We start from the raw sequence: 14,171 nt of genomic DNA, 5'->3' as shown, positions 1-14,171 counted from the left end.
TTTCTACAAAAAAATAAATACACGCTTCAAAAACAAATTTTCTGGAAACTTCTGGGTGCCCCCTCGTACACATCTTAAGAAAGGTTAAATCCTCTAGATGTGATTTGTTTGTGACTTACTTCGGTCATTCATAAAAGTGAAGTTACAGGTAGGCTATAGGGGGTCTCCCGAATCGACCCCTGGTGGAGAAGTCTGACCAACACCGTATTCGCAAGCCTGGTGAAGATTCGTGTGGAGTCAACCTCGTGATCAAGGGAAGAGGTCACCACTATAACCATTCCTGTAATCCTTACAGCCCCCCAGTGGATTCCCTCAGAGGGGGGGGGGGGGTACATATATATATAAACCTCACACAAACACATATATTGTATACAGGCATACAGTCTTATCTATATCACTAGATTTACAGACATTGAGTTTGATAACAATTATTTTTATTGAATTTTATAACTTTGAGGATGATACAAGATAAAGATACAATGAAATATCATCAAATATAAATCTATCATTTCCATGTCACTCAGTATAGAGTCAGCTGCGGGGCCGGACGGTCCTATAAAGGGGGTTTGAATCAACATAAACTAATATTTAACCAATCGCACCAACATTACCCAATGACACAAGTATACTGAGATCCCGGAGGATTACCTGTAGACTTGTGTTGTGGCCATTCATCGAGGTCTATGAGGGAATCGACCACATGAATGTGGCTGCCGCTTTACTTAGGTTGTAGCCACACTGTAATCACTGTCAAGACCACGACATGGTGGGCCACACGGTGGCTCAGTGGTTAGCAGTGCAGCCTTGCAGCGCTGGAGTCCTGGTGTTCAAATCCCGCCAAGGGCAAAAATCTATCTGCAAGGAGTTTGTATGTTCTCCCCGTGTTTGTGTGGATTTCCATCCCATATTCCAGACATACTGATAGGAAAAATGTACATTGTGAGCTCTATGTGGGGCTCACAATGTACATTAAAAAAAAAAAAAAAAAAGACAACAACATGGAAGGATAGCGTGTTCTTCAGTACAGGGAAATTTTACACTTTCTGCAAAACATCATCTCAACAGTGAGAAGTCCGAAATCTAGGATTCAGTGGTGCATATAATATATATAACATAGATATATGATATATAGAATATTACAACAGAAGCTGATACCAACTAAATATGTTGTACGTGTAGAGATAAAGCTCCATGTCAGGTAGATGAGTATATAGTATATAGTCACCACAGGTTATTTCTGTTTACACTGTCAGCTCTGCCGCTATGTGGTGAAACGCTGTGATATGATGATATATATGGCGGACAGTCACAGATATTTCTTCATACACTTTCTGATAGATCCATGAGGTTTGATGACCATCCGAGCCTTCAGATCTTTGGAAACTGTAGAGTAGACATGACTGCGATACTCATAGCGACCAGTAGGGGCACAGTCACCGCTTTTCTGAACTTCATAATAGCTGAATCTAGAAAAAATACTTTAATTAAAACATAATGTTATGAAGTCGGCAAACCCCAATCACCGGCCTCAGAGGTCCCCGGGGGCTACTAATGTCACGCAGGAGGTTGTAAGAGGCCAGAAGAGTAAGGAGGACAACCTAGAAGAAGCACTGGACGACACAAGCATCCCTGTGAGAAGGTGAGTGTGACTGTTTATTATGTTTCTGCACCTCCCGGGGCCTCCATTTATTATATTAGCTCAAGTATAATAATAGCACAAGTTTGGTACAATATGTCATGGGAAGGCGAACCTTGTGAATACTCACAGAAGAATCTTCCAAGGTTTGTCATCTCCATTCTACATGTGATAGATAAACAAGAATCAATTTACAGACAAGTAACCAAATTCCAAAAAACAAAGCTGTGTCTCACTTTTTGGAAGGTGATTGACTGGACGACCATTTAACAGACCTTGCAATGGGCAGACATCTTGTTCTAGGTGCTCACCGCCCATCACCAAGAAGCCACTGGCTTCACATGAGGGTCTCATTGAGCTTATAACCGGAACCATCACTAAAGGGTTGGACATGGACTTCTATGGCAGGTCCTTCTAGGAGGGGGAACTTAGGCCACAGATTTGTGTGGGGGATTAACTTTTGTGAGATGAGCTGAAGTTGTCACTGGAAGTATTTTGGGATATATCCAATTTTTAATCACTTTATTCTATTTTTTGCAAGCCGGATAAATTTTGTGTAATCCTACTAATTTTATAAATCTGAAAGTTTGTGTGTTTGGATGTTTGTTTGTTTTAGTAAATTATGCAAAAACGGCTGAACGGATTTGAGTGAAATTTGGCACACAGACTGTAACCTCGACTAAAATATAGGCTACTATTTATCCAGGTAAATGACATGGCTTCACGACTGATATGAATTTCTATTCACATACTATATTACACTGCTCTTATCTCAGCTTCTGAGAAAGCCAGGGCTGTTATCTCTCTGTGTTAACACACACTAACCCTCAGTTCTTTGTGTTCATGCATTTGCATATTATCTGATCTGATCCAGGCAATGCTGACACATTGACATGGGCAAACTCCTTTAATCCAAATTGGCAGTTTGCCAACTTTAAACATGCCTGGAATCTAATCTAAGAAAATCTAATTTGTCGAAAACAACGAGAGCTATGAAGGGATCCAGAAGTCACAGAGTTCTCCTCAAGTGCAGCTGAGGGGGATCATCGACGCCAACAACACACTCATTATATGGCATCCCAGCGAGCTGCTGAGATACCGGAACAATCACGGGCACAGCGTGAGGAATGATTTCAGCAGCAGACCAACTTCACAGCTGCCGAAACACCGGAACAGACGGATCATCAACGCCAACAACACGCTCATTATATGGCATCCCAGCGAGCTGCTGAGGTACCGGAACAATCATGGGCACAGCGTTAGGAACGAGTTCAGCGGCAGGGGTTAATGGACACAGGGATGGCAGACAAGATTAGGATTCCTTACAGGGGGAGATTTTTGCATCTACATTGTCAACCTACAATCTTATTTACTACTAGAAAGATGACAAAGGAAAGACACCAATACAGCATAACCGTACAATAGGTCTGCACCACGTGAACACAACCTTACAAGGAATAAGCAGAAGTTATCGGTTCCTCACCTGATAATAGGGGGACGGTGGTGCAGTTTTCTCTTTTTTCCCCTGAAAGAAGAAAATAAACTGTGAATTCATCGTCACCATGTGCGGCATATGAGGCCGGGGCTATAGGCTAAGCTTATGTACACGTTAAGAGGGACTGGGAATCAGACAGTGACCTGGGTGAGTTCCCCCTAACTTACTGACATCATCGGCTGCATTGGGAATGGTACAATGTTTTATCTAAGCCTTCTATGTCTTACCCCCCAGGTAGGCACAGTTGTAATAACTGCACATCCTATTGGTGCTCTGCAGGGTGATCTTGTTCTCTTCCGTGTTGTAGCTGGTGACCTGAAACACTTCATTCATCGGAATCAGAACTTCCTTATATGATGGGTCGTGAGAAAAATTCAGTAATTCCACCCCGAAACATGTGTCAATGTGGAACAATGCAGTCCGATTTCTTGTCTTCCATAAGATGGATGTTGCTATAGTAATATATGTGAATCTTACTGTTTCCTGAGATGGCGGCCCAATCTGAATATTTCTGAGAGGCCAATACACGGACTTGGGTTTTCCATCACATCCGGGCTGAAGCAGAGTCAGAGCTCTGGTAAGATAGAAATGTAATGCATGGAAGCTGAAAGACTTGGGATCATGGACATAGTTCTTTATATCGTGATACAGATATTGGCTTAAAGGGATATCCGGAGAAGTATAAATTAATATCGCTATGCCGTGTTCATCCGTAAAACCATCAGGAAGACGTCCTAGAAAGGGTTTTCTTTTTTGCCATAATTCTGTCCCCATATTCCAAGCAACATCAACATCAAATCTGGCCATTCTTTCCTTTTTCAGTATTTCCGGAGCTATTGCTTCCATTTGGTCGGTGCATCCAACATATTGATCATCAAATATGTCTTCAGACATGTCCATCTTATATTGTGCAACACAGAACACCTGTGACAACCAATGATAGAATTTGTATCATCTGTAAATAAACCTTCCATAAGTCAATAGTCTGATGTTTGTATATGTGTGTAACACTATTCCTGCCCATCATAGGACTCTGAGGCCAAAACACAGGCTGCAGCAGTTCCCCACTTTGGATTATATTAGTTAGGAGGCCTGAAGATGACCCCAAGGGTTCTACTTGGGTCAAAAAGTCTAAAAGTGCAATCTTGGACTAGACAGTCTAAGGCCGGAGCCCCAGTTGGTGGAAACTCAGCGGTCTTCCCACGACGGAATTGACGTGGCATTTTACAGTTACAGCAAAGTGGATGGGATTCTAGCAAATGTCATCCCCAATTTGCGGTGCAGTTCGATGAGGTGAAAGGAGGTGTCTGGTTCTGTCCTGTAACCCTGAGTCCAGTGAGACAATATTGAGCTTATTTTGTTCATGTGGCTGGAAGTAAGCCACATGTATATTTAGGATAACCTACTGGTTTAGTTAGTTGCTCAGAGTCTGATTGTTTAGCGTCCGTAGCCTCCTTTCCTCCCGCTTTCTCAAACTCAAAATTCAAAAAACAGAGTTCATAATCTCCCCAACTCATACGGCCTCTCTACCTGACCCATCTATCAAAGTTAACGGACTCACGCTCACCCGTGTCGCACAGGTTCATTGCCTTGGGATTACCTTGGACTCTGACCTATCCTTCAAGTTGCATGTTCAAACTCTCAACACCTCCTGCCACCTCCAACTCAAGAACATTCATCAAATCCACTCCTTCCTCACCTCAGAAACTGCTAAGATGCTTGTCCATGCCCTCATAAAATCCCACTTAGATTACTACAACACAATTCTCCAAGGCCTCCCAGCGAATACTCTCACCCCCCCTCCAGGCCACCTTATACTTTGCTGCTTGTTTACCTCACTTGGCCCCCATGTTCTTCATCGGCGGCTCCCCTCTACAAATCCCTTCACTGGTTACCTGTTGCCCAACGAACAGAGTTCAAGTTACTATCACTGACATACAAGGCCATCCTCACCTGTCCCCTCCATATATCTCTGCCCTCATCCTCACCTGTCCCCTCCATATATCTCTGCCCTCATCCTCACCTGCCCCCTCCATATATCTCTGACCTCAACCTCACCTGTCCTCTCCATATATCTCTGACCTCATCCTCACCTGCCCCTCCATATATCTATAACCTCACTTGTCCCCTCCATATATCTCTGACCTCAACCTCACCTGTCCTCTCCATATATCTCTGACCTCATCCTCACCTGCCCCTCCATATATCTATAACCTCACCTGTCCCCTCCATATATCTCTGACCTCATCCTCACCTGCCCCTCCATACATCTCTGACCTAATCCACACCTGCCCCCTCCATATATCTATAACCTCACCTGTCCTCTCCATATATCTCTGACTTCAACCTCACCTGTCCTCTCCATATATCTCTGACCTCATCCACACCTGTCCTCTCCATATATCTGACCTCATCCACACCTGTCCTCTCCATATATCTCTGACCTCATCCACACCTGTCCCCTCCATATATCTCTGACCTCATCCACACCTGTCCCCTCCATATATCTCTGACCTCATCCACACCTGCCCCCTCCATATATCTCTGACCTCATCCTCACGTTTCCTCTCCATATATCTCTGACCTCATCCACACCTGCCCTCTCCATATATATCTGACCTCATCCTCACCTGCCCCTCCATACATCTGACTTCAACCTCACCTGTCCTCTCCATATATCTCTGACCTCATCCACACCTGCCCCCTCCATATATCTCTGACCTCATCCTCACGTTTCCTCTCCATATATCTCTGACCTCATCCTCACCTGCCCCTCCATACATCTGACTTCAACCTCACCTGTCCTCCCCATATATCTCTGACCTCATCCTCACCTGCCCCTCCATATATCTCTGACCTCATCCTCACCTGTCCTCTCCATATATCTCTGACTTTATCCACACCTGTCCTCTCCATATATCTCTGACTTCATCCACACCTGTCCTCTCCATATATCTCTGACTTCATCCACACCTGTCCTCTCCATATATCTCTGGCTTCATCCACACCTGTCCTCTCCATATATCTCTGACCTCATCCACACTTGTCCTCTCCATATATCTCTGACTTCATCCACACCTGTCCTCTCCATATATCTCTGACCTCATCCACACTTGTCCTCTCCATATATCTCTGACCTCATCCACACCTGTCCTCTCCATATATCTCTGACCTCATCCACACTTGTCCTCTCCATATATCTCTGACCTCAACCTCACCTGTCCTCTCCATATATCTCTGACTTCATCCACACCTGTCCTCTCCATATATCTCTGACCTCATCCACACTTGTCCTCTCCATATATCTCTGACCTCATCCACACCTGCCCTCTCCATATATCTCTGACCTCATCCACACCTGTCCTCTCCATATATCTCTGACCTCATCCACACCTGTCCCCTCCATATATCTCTGACCTCATCCACACCTGCCCCCTCCATATATCTCTGACCTCATCCTCACGTTTCCTCTCCATATATCTCTGACCTCATCCACAACTGCCCTCTCCATATATCTCTGACCTCATCCTCACCTGCCCCTCCATACATCTCTGACTTCAACCTCACCTGTCCTCCCCATATATCTCTGACCTCATCCTCACCTGCCCCTCCATATATCTCTGACCTCATCCTCACCTGTCCTCTCCATATATCTCTGACTTCATCCACACCTGTCCTCTCCATATATCTCTGACTTCATCCACACCTGTCCTCTCCATATATCTCTGACTTCATCCACACCTGTCCTCTCCATATATCTCTGACCTCATCCACACTTGTCCTCTCCATATATCTCTGACCTCATCCACACCTGTCCTCTCCATATATCTCTGACCTCATCCACACTTGTCCTCTCCATATATCTCTGACCTCAACCTCACCTGTCCTCTCCATATATCTCTGACTTCATCCACACCTGTCCTCTCCATATATCTCTGACCTCATCCACACCTGCCCCCTCCATATATCTCTGACCTCATCCTCACGTTTCCTCTCCATATATCTCTGACCTCACCTGTCCTCTCCATATATCTCTGACCTCATCCTCACCTGCCCCTCCATACATCTCTGACTTCAACCTCACCTGTCCTCCCCATATATCTCTGACCTCATCCTCACCTGCCCCTCCATATATCTCTGACCTCATCCTCACCTGTCCTCTCCATATATCTCTGACCTCATCCACACCTGTCCTCTCCATATATCTCTGACCTCATCCACACCTGTCCTCTCCATATATCTCTGACCTCATCCACACCTGTCCTCTCCATATATCTCTGACCTCATCCACACTTGTCCTCTCCATATATCTCTGACCTCATCCACACCTGTCCCCTCCATATATCTCTGACCTTATCTTCCGCTACCTGCCCACACGTAACCTCAGATCCTCCAATGACCTCCTACTCTGCTTTCATTCGCTCCTCACACAACTGTGTTAAAGATTTCTCCCGTGCATCCCCCATACTCTGGAACTCCTTATCAAGACACATAAGACTGACTCCCACAATCACAGGCTTCAAGAAGGCCCTGAAGACTCCCCTATTCAGGAAGGCCTACAACCTCCAATAACACTGTCACCACATCCCCATCTGTACAGTCTCCTCTCAACTTCTGTCTCTATGCCTCTCCCTTCATAGACTGCAAACGCTTGTGGGCAGGGCCCTCTATCCCACTGTGCCAATCGATCATTGTTATAATTGTTTGTATATTTTGTGTACCATATTTAAACCCTCAAATTTAATATATAATAATGAACAGCACCATGGGATTAATATAATAATATACAAAGCGCCATGGGATTAATATAATAATGTACAGAGCACCATGGGATTAATATAATAATGTACAGAGCACCATGGGATTAATATAATAATGTACAGAGCACCATGGGATTAATATAATAATGTACAGCACCATGGGAGTAATATAATAATGTACAGAGCACCATGGGATTAATATAATAATGTACAGAGCACCATGGGATTAATATAATAATGTACAGAGCACCATGGGATTAATATATAAAGCGCCATGGGATTAATCTAATAATGTACAGAGCGCCATGGGATTAATATATAAAGCGCCGTGGGATTAATGTAATAATGTACAGAGCACCATGGAATTAATATAATAAGGTACAGAGCACCATGGAATTAATATAATAATGTACAGCACCATGGGATTAATATAATAATGTGCAGCACCATGGGATTAATATAATAATGTACAGAGCACCATGGAATTAATATAATAATGTACAGCACCATGGGATTAATATAATAATGTACAGAGCACCATGGAATTAATATAATAATGTACAGCACCATGGGATTAATATAATAATGTACAGAGCACCATGGAATTAATATAATAATGTACAGAGCACCATGGAATTAATATAATAATGTGCAGCACCATGGGATTAATATAATAATGTGCAGCACCATGGGATTAATATAATAATGTGCAGCACCATGGGATTAATATAATAATGTACAGAGCACCATGGGATTAATATAATAATGTACAGCACCATGGGATTAATATAATAATGTACAGCACCATGGGATTAATATAATAATGTACAGAGCACCATGGGATTAATTTAATAATGTACAGCACCATGGGATTAATACTGTATAATAATGTACAGCACCATGGGATTAATAGAATAATGTACAGAGCACCATGGGATTAATATAATAATGTACAGCACCATGGGATTAATTTAATAATGTACAGCACCATGGGATTAATACTGTATAATAATGTACAGCACCATGGGATTAATATAATAATGTACAGAGCACCATGGGATTAATATAATAATGTACAGAGCACCATGGAGTTAATATAATAATGTACAGAGCGACATCGGATTAATATAATAATGTACAGAGCGCCATGGGATTAATATAATAATGTACAGCACCATGGGATTAATTTAATAATGTACAGCACCATGGGATTAATACTGTATAATAATGTACAGCACCATGGGATTAATATAATAATGTACAGCACCATGGGGTTAATATAATAATGTACAGCACCATGGGATTAATATAATAATGTACAGAAAACCATGGGAGTAATATAATAATGTTCAGCACCATGGGATTAATATAATAATGTACAGAGCACCATGGGATTAATATAATAATGTACAGCGCACCATCGTATTAATATAATAATGTACAGAGCGCCATGGGATTAATATAATAATGTACAGAGCGCTATGGGATTAATATAATAATGTACAGAGCGCCATGGGATTAATATAATAATGTACAGCACCATGGGATTAATATAATAATGTACAGCACCATGGGATTATTATAATAAGGTACAGCACCATGGGATTAATATAATATTGTACAGAGCACCATGGGATTAATATAATAATGTACAGCACCATGGGGTTAATATAATAATGTACAGCACCATGGGATTAATATAATAATGTACAGAAAACCATGGGAGTAATATAATAATGTTCAGCACCATGGGATTAATATAATAATGTACAGAGTACCATGGGATTAATATAATATTGTACAGAGCACCATGGGATTAATATAATAATGTACAGCACCATGGGATTAATATAGTAATGTACAGAAAACCATGGGAGTAATATAATAATGTTCAGCACCATGAGATTAATATAATAATGTACAGAGCACCGTGAGATTAATATAATAATGTCCAGCACCATTGAATCCTACTAATATTATAAAGGTGAAAGATTGTGTGCTTGGATGTTTGTGGGTTTGTGTATTTGGATGTTTGTTCTTCAATCACGCAAAAAATGCTCAACCGATTTGCGTCAAATTTTGCACAAATATAGTTCTTGGGCAGGATTGAAAGTCATAATCACGGACATACGTTCTTGCCAGGAGGCCCACAAAACCAGAACTCATAGCAGCAATTCTGCAATCCCACACACTACTTAGCATAGCAAGCCACAAACTCCCTTGCCGCCTCAGGACTAGCCCCTAAACCCAGGCAATAACATTTACATATACTTTCACACTTGCCCGCTCACGTTAACGTTACTCCAGGCCTACCTCTTCCACAGTCCTCACCCGGCATATTTGCCAAATACCAGCGCAATCTGGATCCGCAACTCTGCCCAGCCACCCACAGCAAGTATACTGTATTTGCAGGAGCATGCGCTATTGCCCACATACACAACGTCTTCGGAATGCCACGGGTTTGCGGCTATAGCCTAGGCCGCAGCACCCGAACTACTCACCAGCCCGCCTGAGTCCCCGACACCGCAGTCAACTTACTACTCTGCCGCCATCCCGACCCTCCAGCTTCTAGAGCTCTTGACACAACCAAGGACACTGGTAAGTTCACCAAACCAGACTTGCATGGGGAGACCGGCTGCACATCCAAGCTTCCTACTTCTGTGCTCTCTCCTCCGCTCTACGCTTTCCACACACACCTGCTACTTTACGCTTGCTACTGTCTGCCTACTGTACCTTACTTGCCTGTCCCTCAATTACTCCTCCACACACAACAATACATCACCAAACTTCATGCTCAGTTAACCCCTTCCCGACATCTGCCATAGTAGTACGGCGCATGCCGGGTGTTTGACTATGGTAGCCGGGCGGCCGCCATAGCCGGCAGGTGTCTACTGTTTTACACAGTAGCCAACCCGCGGTAATATCCCCGGTCGGTGGCCGCACCGATCGTTGACATTAACCCTTCCGGCGCCTCAGTCAAAGCTGACCAAGGTGCCATTTCCTCCGTGGGCGCTGGCATGTTCCTTCCCATCGCTGGCAGCCGGAGTAAGCTCCGGGGCCGGCGTCACGTTGCTATGACAGCCGGGAGCCTTGCACAAGCTCCCTGGCCTGTCAGTCTTTCACTTCTATTGCAGCCTATGCTACGTAGCCTGCAATAGAAGCGCTGGTATTATGCAATGCATTATAATGCATTACATTACTCATCACACACCCTGGGGTTCAAGACCCCTAGGGGGTGTCAGAAATGCACAAACAAAATTTACCAAAAAATTTACAAAAAGAAAAACTTCAAAAAAAAAAAAAAAAATTCAAATCACCACCCCTTTCCCTAGAACACATTGAAAACAGATTAAATACTGTGAAACACATACATCTTGGGTATCCCTGTGTCCGAACACCGCCATGTTCCTTCTCATCACCCCCACCCGCAGTAAGCTCTAGGGCTGCCGTCACGTTGCTAGGACAGCTGGGAGCCTTGCAAAGCTGGAAGCCGTTAAGATAGAGAGGCCGCAGGGCCAGGCGAGGAGCATATGTGGCGGGGGCACACAGGGGTGGACGTGGCGGCGCAGGGCTGGTCCAAGCCAATGGTGCATGCCTAAATATTACCGGCTCAGTGCCACCGCAAATCCACAGATGCTAGTTAGTCTAATAATGTAAAGCACCATGGAATTAATATAATAATGTACAGAGCATTATGGGATTAATATAATAGTGTACAGCATCATGAGATTAATACAATAACATACAGAGCACTATGGAATTAATATAATAATGTCCAGAGCACCATATAATTAAAATAATAATGTACAGAGCACCATGGGATTAATATAATAATGTACAGAGCACCATGGGATTAATATAATAATGTACAGAACAGCATGGGATTAATATAATAATGTACAGAGCACCATGGGATTAATATAATAATGTACAGAGCACCATGGGATTAATATAATAATGTACAGAGCACCATGGGATTAATATAATAATGTACAGAGCACCATGGGATTAATATAATAATGTACAGAGCACCATGGGATTAATATAATAATGTACAGCACCAAAGGAGTAATATAATAATGTACAGAGCGTCATGGGATTAATATAATAATGTACAGAGCACCATGGGATTAATATAATAATGTACAGCCTTGCAAAGCTGGAAGGCGTTAGATAGAGAGGCCGCAGGGCCAGGTGAGGAGCATATGTGGCGGGGGCACGCAGGGGTGGACATGGCGGCGCAGGGCGGGTCCAAGCCAATGGCGCATGCCTAAATATTACCGGCTCAGTGCCACCGCAAACCCGCAGATGCTAGTTAGTCTAATAATGTAAAGCACCATGGAATTAATATAATAATGTACAGAGCACCATGGAATTAATATAATAATGTACATCACCATGCAATTAATGCTGCTTTATAAATAAACAAAATTAATAATTGATATTTACTATTATTATTATTATGTCTTACTGAGACTAGTTCTGGGATCTTATCTCTAGCAGGGAAAGAAGGATTGTTTAACCCTTTCATCTGCTGCTTTGGGGCTCAAGGAAAAGAACATTTTTGTCACTAAATTTGAGGGGTTTTTGCAGCATTTTATTCCGCAGCGCGTAGATGAGAAGAAATATAATCTCAATCACTTTCCTGGGGTTGTAAAATGAGATTTGTTGTTCTGCTTCTAACAATAACCAAAGACTCTGCACAAGACATGAGGTCAGGATTAGTAGTGATAATAGTGATAGTAGTATATACCTGCACAAATGTCACAAGACACAGCCCAAGACAGAAGATAAGCAGCCGGGAACCAGCCATTACTGAATGATCCTACAAGAAACACAAGAAATCCTTCAGAATTATGGGAAGGAACTGCAAAAATAAGATAAGAGGATGAAAGAGAAACAGAAGAAAAGGAAAAGAGTCAGCGCTGCAGAGAGTAAGAGACACAGGACTGAGGGGCTGCAGAGGATGAAGACTCTGCTGGTAGTTCCTCCACTTACCCCTTGTCCTGGGGGCTGGAGAGGATGAAGACTCTGCTGGTAGTTCCTCCACTTACCCCTGGTCCTGGGGGCTGCAGAGTATGAAGACTCTGCTGGTAGTTCCTCCACTTACCCCTGGTACTGGGGCTGCAGAGGATGAAGACTCTGCTGGTAGTTCCTCCACTTACCCCTGGTCCTGGGGGCTGCAGAGGATGAAGACTATGCTGGTAGTTCCTCCACTTACCCCTGGTCCTGGGGGCTGCAGAGGATAAAGACTCTGCTGGTAGCTCCTCCACTTACCCCTGGTCCTGGGGCTGCAAAGGATGAAGACTCTGCTGGTAGTTCCTCCACTTACCCCTGGTCCTGGGGCTGCAGAGGATGAAGACTCTGCTGGTAGTTCCTCCACTTACCCCTGGTCCTGGGGGCTGCAGAGGATGAAGACTCTGCTGGTAGTTCCTCCACTTACCCCTTGTCCTGGGGGCTGCAGAGGATGAAGACTCTGCTGGTAGTTCCTCCACTTACCCCTTGTCCTGGGGGCTGCAGAGAATGAAGACTCTGCTGGTAGTTCCTCCTCTTACCCCTGGACCTGGGGGCTGCTGAGGATAAAGACTCTGCTGGTAGTTCCTCCACTTACCCCTGGTCCTGGGGCTGCAGAGGATGAAGATTTTACTGGTATTTCCTTCACTTACCCCTGGTCCTGGGGGCTGCAGAGGATGAAGACTCTGCTGGTAGCTCCTCCACTTACCCCTGGTCCTGGGGGCTGGTGCCCGATGTCTCCTGATTCTTCTCCCTTTGGCTGCTGGTAATAACAATGAGCGTTCTTACTGGTGCTATCTAATCTGCCCCCGGTGTTCCAGCTGGCACTGTAATCACACAACCTGTCACCTGGGACATTTACACTAAGAGCAGAAAACAAGAAGCAGCGGCCGGAGAACAACTGTTAGGAACCTGATGCAACAAACAACTCCGTCAGGTTTAGGGCAACTAGAATCCCCAAGCGCTGAGGCAAAAACAGTTCTGGGTGTGCTACGCTCCCTTATCTGGAGCGGAACAGGCCCCGGAGTTCTTCACTAGACCTCCTGATGGTGGAGTTGGACTTGGTAAAAGTCCGTGGCCTAGATCCGCAACTGCTCAGGGAGCGAAACACACCCAGTGAACCCCAAGTAGGAAGACCCAGAAGTACCCAGACACTAACCTTGGAGTGAAGTCCGGAAGGGCAGGATGGTTCAGGATGGCAGGAGTGTAGGAAGGTAATCCAAGGAAAACACGCAGAAGCCAAGGAAGCAAGTTCGTAGTCAGGCAA

General features: G+C 44.1%; 1 protein-coding gene across 1 annotated transcript; it reads right to left on the bottom strand.

Moving 5' to 3' along the window:
- Window positions 1–1,368: 1,368 nt before the first annotated feature.
- On the bottom strand, window positions 1,369–14,171 carry LOC142196243 (ecto-ADP-ribosyltransferase 3-like). The gene is made up of 6 exons (XM_075266454.1): window positions 14,064–14,171; window positions 13,614–13,667; window positions 12,645–12,716; window positions 3,359–4,055; window positions 3,120–3,161; window positions 1,369–1,466 (listed from the first exon to the last, which is right to left on the bottom strand). Exons 3-6 carry the CDS (start codon window positions 12,702–12,704, stop codon window positions 1,369–1,371), a joined length of 897 nt encoding a protein of 298 aa, XP_075122555.1. The 5' UTR covers window positions 12,705–12,716; window positions 13,614–13,667; window positions 14,064–14,171.

This window comes from Leptodactylus fuscus, chromosome 2 (assembly GCF_031893055.1).
Source record: "Leptodactylus fuscus isolate aLepFus1 chromosome 2, aLepFus1.hap2, whole genome shotgun sequence".
In the NCBI taxonomy this organism is placed as follows: Eukaryota; Metazoa; Chordata; class Amphibia; order Anura; family Leptodactylidae; genus Leptodactylus; species Leptodactylus fuscus.
The sequence above is the reverse complement of the archived record's forward strand: the minus strand, read 5'-3'. Positions and strand labels throughout refer to the sequence as shown.